At 39.9% G+C, this 7,276-nt stretch overlaps 1 protein-coding gene across 2 annotated transcripts in view; it reads left to right on the forward strand.

Moving 5' to 3' along the window:
- Nucleotides 1–264: 264 nt before the first annotated feature.
- Nucleotides 265–7,276, forward strand: part of LOC122559205 (sentan-like) — a 23,247-nt gene continuing 16,235 nt past the window's right edge. The window contains exon 1 of one of the 2 annotated variants that reach the window (XM_043708585.1): nt 265–629. Coding sequence is in view for 1 of the 2 variants with exons in the window: in XM_043708584.1 (XP_043564519.1) it covers nt 4,865–4,875 (11 nt within the window). In the remaining variant the exon portion in view is untranslated. Of the gene's footprint in view, nt 630–4,845; nt 4,876–7,276 lie in introns of those variants that run through there. The other variant, XM_043708584.1, reaches the window with a different exon arrangement.

A 7,276-nucleotide genomic window follows, 5' to 3' on the forward strand; every position in this document is an offset into this window, starting at 1 on the left:
ATCATGGAAGGAGAGAGGATCTGTTGGTTAATGAGTACAGGAGGGGTTTGGGAAGTGTGTGTTTGTATGTGTGTGGTGGTGGTGAGGGGGCTGATTACAATGTGTGTGAGAGAAGGGCATAACTGGAGTTTTCTATCACTAGCCTATATGGATAGCTTAGCAAAAATCCTGCAAGTGTACATAAAATAATAACATTTTCAATAATAGTATTAAAAGCTCAGAATATCATATTTTTATGACACCTGTGTTATTATTTATCAATAATGTATTAACTTTAATGATTATGGAACACATTTTATTTTGCTACTTTATTGTTCTTTTGTTTTTGCTGGCACCAGGATCACATTAATTTTTAAGTGTGTTAAAATGGATTCATATTAGAAAATAGTTTTGGAAGAACTGCTTCAAACAGGCAAGTAACAAGTTTGGGCCCCCTGGTGGTACATTACTTCAAGTGCCATTAATGCTGGCTTCCTGCAGTCATTCTGTAAATGAGGTGGCAGCCGAGAGATGTCAAACAGCTGACATTACATCTAATGGACATGGACATGGGTGAACACGCTTCACTCATCAGCGCAATGATTTTTTCAGGCTAGCCAATTTTACTGTCAGTTTTCAATTTGTCTGAGGTAAATAGACATTAATTGACTTTAATTAGTTATGTGTAAGTGCAATTGTCAGATACTGTTTTTTTCTCCATCGGTCCTTTGTGCAAGAAACTGCTTATCCACCCAATTACTTTGTGACATCATCAGATTGGGTGTACTCAATACAGTTCAACATTAACTCCCTCAGAACCATTACCTTACACAATATTTCTGCCAAGCTATTCCCCTTTGTTCACAATTATATATTCAAGTATTTAAACAACTTTTACAAGTATCACTACTCCATCTCCCAATAACTCTCTGATGTCATGAATGTAGGTGATGTGGAAGTTTCACAATTCTGCCAGAATATATTTCATTTTAACTTTGAAGATTGGTAGGTGTTCAGCTTGAGGACTGTTGAACTTGAATTCTGAACTTTTTGTGCAGATCATTTATCTGCTGAGGATCTTTTATCTCTTGGTGTCCTTTGCAGAGGATGTCATTCCTGATAAATCCAATAGTTGGTCTATTACCTTATCTGAAGGATGCTTACTTTGCAGGTGAAGTAGCTCAGATAGTGGTTGCATAACATCATCTGAAGGACTGATAATTTGTCCTAGGAATGAATCGGATATCTTTTCCACTTGAAGTAAATCGTCTAATATACATACGTTTTCTAATAGTGGTAGACCAATTGCTTTGACCTCTGTGCAAGAGTAACCATTTGGTTTTTTTGCTTCTCTGTAACTGTGTTCCATGTCTGCACACTTTCTGGAAGTCTTCAGATGTAGCATTCTTTTGTTATGACAAGGCATTTCCTTGGCTGTAATGTTTTGTTATTCCACAGCACTGGCAATAAATCTTAGCACATGCTATTAAGTTTACTTTCTGTGTTTGTTTTTTACTTGCCTTGAAGTATCTATGTCTGAAAGTGGATAGGTTTCATTGTTCATCTGAGATAGGGCTGCTCTTCTCCTGTCGGGATTTGTCTATGTGTCTTTCTGGTTTCTGTTTCGTGTAACATGGGTAACTTAGGGACAGTGAGCAGATGAGAAACAAGAACAAGAGGTCAGGAGAGAAGTGGGACATGGCAAGTAGGAAGAGGGAAGGGGCAAAGGAAAAGCGGTGGAGTTTATAAAGAGATTGAACATGCACAGTCATTATACAGTTCTTGGCACAAGCACAGTAACCATGCTAAAGTGAAAATAGGGGACACACTATTTGAATAATTCCAATTGCTTGCAAACTATACAAACTTTAACCATACTTGAAAGCAGTGCTGCTAGCATTTTCAGTTAAACTTGCTGAGATGCAAAAATAACTTAGCGAATTACCATCTAATACAATAACATGATAAAGAATTAGTACAAACTAGATAGTTACTCTGAACAGCTTATTAGCCAGTTTTATGAACAACTAAACAAATAGCTAATAATAGACAATGAAGCCCCTAGAAGTTAGTTTGAAGGCCGATGTTTCACATTTTGATGGAATTGTTTGATTAGTCAAAGAAATGCGATGTAAATATCTGGTTAATCAAGGGTAGGAGCTATGCATAAAGGTGAGAGAAACTCATGAAAGGTGGACAATGTAAGAGTGTGTTTTTATTTTATGGTCTAAACAAAGAGTAGAGAGTGGTGCTGGAAAAGCACAGTAGGTCAGGTAGTATCCGAGGAGTAGGAGAATCGATGTTTCGGACATAAGCACTTCATCAGAAATGAGCCTTTATTCTTGAAACAAAAAACTTGACACAGACTGGACATTTCATATTAAACATGTTTATGAATTAAGTTTATCAATATAACACCCAGATTCATCTCTGAGAAAAGACTATGGAAACAGGACATTTTGGAAGGAAACCAAAGCAGTGGGCAAACAAGTGAAAATTCTCAGTAAAGATCCATCTTAACAGAACTAGCTTGAAGGTAGAAGATAGAGGGGGGTGGTGGAGGGTTGTTTTTCAGACTAGAGGCCTGTGACCAGTGGAGTGCCACAAGGATCGGTGCTGGGTCCACTACTTTTCATCATTTATGTAAATGATTTGGATGTGAGCATAAGAGGTATAGTTTATAAGTTTACAGATGACACCAAAATTGGAGGTGTAGGGGACAGTGAAGAAGGTTACCTCAGAGCACAATGATCAGATGGGCCAATGGGCTGAGAAGCGGCAGATGGAGTTTAATTTAAATAAATGTGAGGTGCTGATTTTTTGGGAAAGCAAATCTTAGCAGGACATATACACTTAATGGTAGGGTCCTAGGGAGTGTTGCTGATCAAAGAGACCTTGGAGTGCAGGTTCATAGCTCCTTGAAAGTGGAGTCGCTGGTAGATAGGATAGTGAAGAAGGCGTTTGGTGTGTTTTCCTTTATTGGTCAGAGTATTGAGTACAGGAGTTGGGAGGTCATGTTGCGGCTGTAGAGGACATTAGTGAGGCCACTGTTGGAATATTGCGTGCAATTCTGGTCTCCTTCTTATCGGAAAGATGTTGTGAAACTTGGAAGGGTTCAGAAAAGATTTACAAAGATGTTGCCAGGCTTGGAGGTATAGGGAGAGGTTGAATAGGCTGGGATTGTTTTCCTTGGAGCGTCGGAGGCTGAGGGGTGACCTTATAGAGGTTTATGAAATCATAAGGGGCATGGATAGGATAAATAGCCTTCCCTTGAGAGGGGGAGTCCAGAACTAGAGGGCATAGATTTAGGGTGAGAGGGGAAAGATATAAAAGAGACCTAAGGGGCAACTTGTTCATACAGAAGGTGGTACGTGTATTGAATGAGCTGCCAGAGGAAGTAGTGGAGGCTAGTATGATTGCAACATTTAAAAGGCATTTGGATGGGTATATGAATAGGAAGGGTTTGGAGGGATATGAGCCATGTGCTGGCAGGTGGGACTAGTTTGAGATGGGCTATCTGGTCAGCATGTATGAGTTGGACCGAAAGGTCTGTTTCCATGCTGTACATCCCTATGACTCTCTGACTCTATAACGCTCTTGGGTAGAAAAAAATATGAAGATGTCAAACACTGAGAAGAAAAAGCATAAAGTTTGTGCATGCCAAATGTCCTGCCCATTCTGGATTAACAATCATTATTTATCACAGTTGTATGTTTGTGGCATTGTAACTATTGTGTGAAATATTTATGAATCAACTTGTTCAGACACATTATGGCTGATGTCCAAGACTAGTAGGAGTTCTATCTGGACATCCTGTCCCAAAAGTGCCACTATTCTACAGGAGCCTAACCAGAGTGTGTCATAAAAATCTATTTTTAATCAATCTGTTCAGTTATGTTGTGATACATCACCAGGACAGTTGGGAATTGAGCACAGACCTTCCAACCTAGAGATATGAACACTGCCACCACACCGGAAGATTCTGACTTGTGTGCTATAAATTATTCTTTAATCAACCTGTTTTGGCATATTACAACACACCCCCTTGGCAGGTGGGACTCAAAACTCTGAACGCAAAATACCCATCATAGAGATTGCACGCTCATCCTGATTGATCAGACAATTAATAACAATTGTGTTTAAAGTATTAACAAATATCCCAATCAACCTGTTGAAAGATGTAATGACACACTGCTAAAGCCTGGAGCAGATGGGATATGAACTTGGGCCTCAAGATGCTTCCTTTAGGAGAGACTATTGGTTGAATTACTCACTGAAATATTTTGCAGTCTCTTCAATGAGAAAGATGTTATAATAACGGCAATCAACTGTTTATCAAGACGATAGGCACCCAATCATAACAACTACCTTCAACTCTTTTCCTAAGATGGCAGGATACCTTAAACTGGCCTTTCACCTTGTCTTCATAGGTTCTTCGGTGTCTGTAGTGAACAGCAAAAGTCACACCCTCAGCACATAACATTAACTCTAGCTACAATATAATTTCTCACTATATTTTATGATAAATTGAATTATACCTATAATATTAAATAGAATGGAATTTCCATATTTGTTGATTCGACTGAGTGAATTACAACCCCTGATATAGCAAATGATTTGTTCCCAAACGTTGTCAGTCAACACTATCCATAGTATTACACAATAGCAACTTCACTGAGATTCATCAAGATCTGTCATCTACCGAACAAACATTTCTTTTAGAAAGAGCCAGAGAATAATTGATTGGAGTTGTGTGCAAATGACTGTTGAAACATGAGCTGCCATGGACTAGGTTTTAAATGTAGAGTGTCGTTGAGAAGTTTGTGATACAGTAGAAGCAGTGGTTTGCAGTCTGTGGAGGGGGACAGCTTCAACAGCAGTCAGGATGGCCAAATGGTATGAATTCAGATTTCTGTCAATTAATTGCATTATGGTCTACTGGCTTACAGAGCTAAAAGTGTTTAAAACTGAAGTAAACGAAATCAGAACTTGTATTAAACTCAATAAGTATTTGTCTGTATTCACAATTAGCAATGCTTACAGTTCAAAATACATTGTATAAACCTATATATATTCCAGCGTACAACTATGTCAATATGTATTATATTAATGGCAGACTCCGAATGGTGAAAATGAAACAGATTTTCTTGTTAGAGGCAACGTACATTTCATTATTCAAAAGTCTTTGGCTTTTGTTCCGAGATGCAGAGTGAATGTATAAATGTTTTTTTCAAACACAAGAACATCAGATGCATTTGATAGAATTAAACAAATTGACATGATTTCTATTGTTGGCCTGTGGCAGAACAACCATGCTGTCAACAGATTAGATCAGCCCTCTTTAATTCTGACAAATAATTGTAGACATTTACACAACCAAGTGGAGAAGAGGGTTCCATGAACATCCCAGTCTGTGTTGGGCAGCCTAACTTTTCAGTGCACAAGACAAGACTGGGGCATTTGGAACCACAGGAACAGGAATAGGCCAGTCAGGCCCTCAAGCCTGTTCCGTGATTCAATGAAATCATGGCAGATCTGTGGCCTAAATCTGCTTTTGGCCTGTATCCCTTGATACCTTTGTTTAACAAAAAATATTTCTCTCAGATTTTAAATTCACAACTAATCCAGCATTCATTGCTATTTGTGGAAGAGAGTTCAAAGTCTTAGTACTTTCTAACATCTCTCCTGAATGGCCTGGCCTTAATTCTCACACTATGCTCTCTAGTTCTCGAGTTCCCAACCAGATGGATATACTTTATCTTTATCAAACCTGTATTTTCCTGTTAATATAGAGTCATAGAGTCATAGAGTCATAGAGGTGTACAGCATGGAAACAGACCCTTCGGTCCAACCCGTCCATGCCAATCAGATATCTCAACCCAAGCTACTCCCACCTGCCAGCACCCAGCCTATATCCCTACAAATCCTTCCTATTCATATGCCCATCCAAATGCCTCTTAAATATTGCAATTGTACCAGCCTCCATCACTTCTTCTGGCAGCTCATTCCATACACGTACCACTCTCAGCGTGAAAACGTTGCCCCTTAGGTTCCTTTTATATCTTTCCTCTCTCACCCTCAACCTATTCTCCCTAGTTCTGGACTCCCCCACCTCAGGGAAAAGATTTTGTCTATTTACCCTATCCATGCCCCTCATAATTTTGTAAATCTCTATACGGTCATCCCTCAGCTTCCGATACTCCAGGGAAAACAGCTCCAGCCTGTTCAGCCTCTCCCCATAGCTCAAGTCTTCCAACCCTGGCAACATCCTTGTAAGTCTTTTCTGAACCCTTCCAAGTTTCACAACATCTTTCCGATAGGAAGGAGACCAGAATTGCACACAATATTCCAACAGTGGCCTAACCAATGTCCCATACGGCTGCAACATGATCTCCCAACTCCTGTACTCAATACTCTGACCAATAAAGGAAAGCATACCAAACGCCTTCTTCACTATCCTACCTACCTGCGACTCCACTTTCAAGGAGTTATGAACTTGCACTCCAAGGTCTCTTTGCTCAGCAACACTCCCGAGTGTTGAATAATGTGTATACGTCCTGCTAAGATTTGCTCTCCCAAAATGCAGCACCTTGCATTTATCTGAATTAAACTCCACTTGCCATTTCTCTGCCCATTGGCCCATCTGATCAAGATCCTGTTGTAATCTAAGGTAACCCTCTTCGCTGTCCACTACACCTCCAATTTTGGTATCATCTGCAAACTTACTAACTGTACCTCTTATGCTCACATCCAACTCATTTATATAAATGATAAAAAGTAGAAGACCCAGCACTGATCCTTGTGGCACTCTACTGCTCACAGACCTCTAGTCTGAAAAACTGCCCTCCACAACCACCCTCTGTCTTCTACCTTTGAGCCAGTTCTGTATCCAAATGGTGAATTCTCCCTGTATTCCGTGAGATCTAACCTTGCTAATCAATCTCCCATGGGGAACCTTGCCAAATGCCTTACTGAAGTCCATATAGATCACATCTACTGCTCTGCCCTCATCAATCCTCTTTGTTACTCCCTCAGCAAACTCAATCAAATTTGTGAGACATGATTTCCCACATACAAAGCCATGTTCACTATCCCTAATCAGTCATTGCCTTTCCAAATACATGTACATCCAGTCCCTCAGGATTCCCCCCAACAACTTTTCCACCACCGACGTCAGGCTCACTGGTCTATAGTTCCCTGGCTTGTCTTTACCGCCCTTCTTAAACAGTGGCACCACGTTAGCCAACCTCCAGTCTTCCAGCACCTCACCTGTGATTATTGATGATACAAATATCTC

Source organism: Chiloscyllium plagiosum, chromosome 18, assembly GCF_004010195.1.
Source record: "Chiloscyllium plagiosum isolate BGI_BamShark_2017 chromosome 18, ASM401019v2, whole genome shotgun sequence".
Taxonomy (NCBI): Eukaryota; Metazoa; Chordata; class Chondrichthyes; order Orectolobiformes; family Hemiscylliidae; genus Chiloscyllium; species Chiloscyllium plagiosum.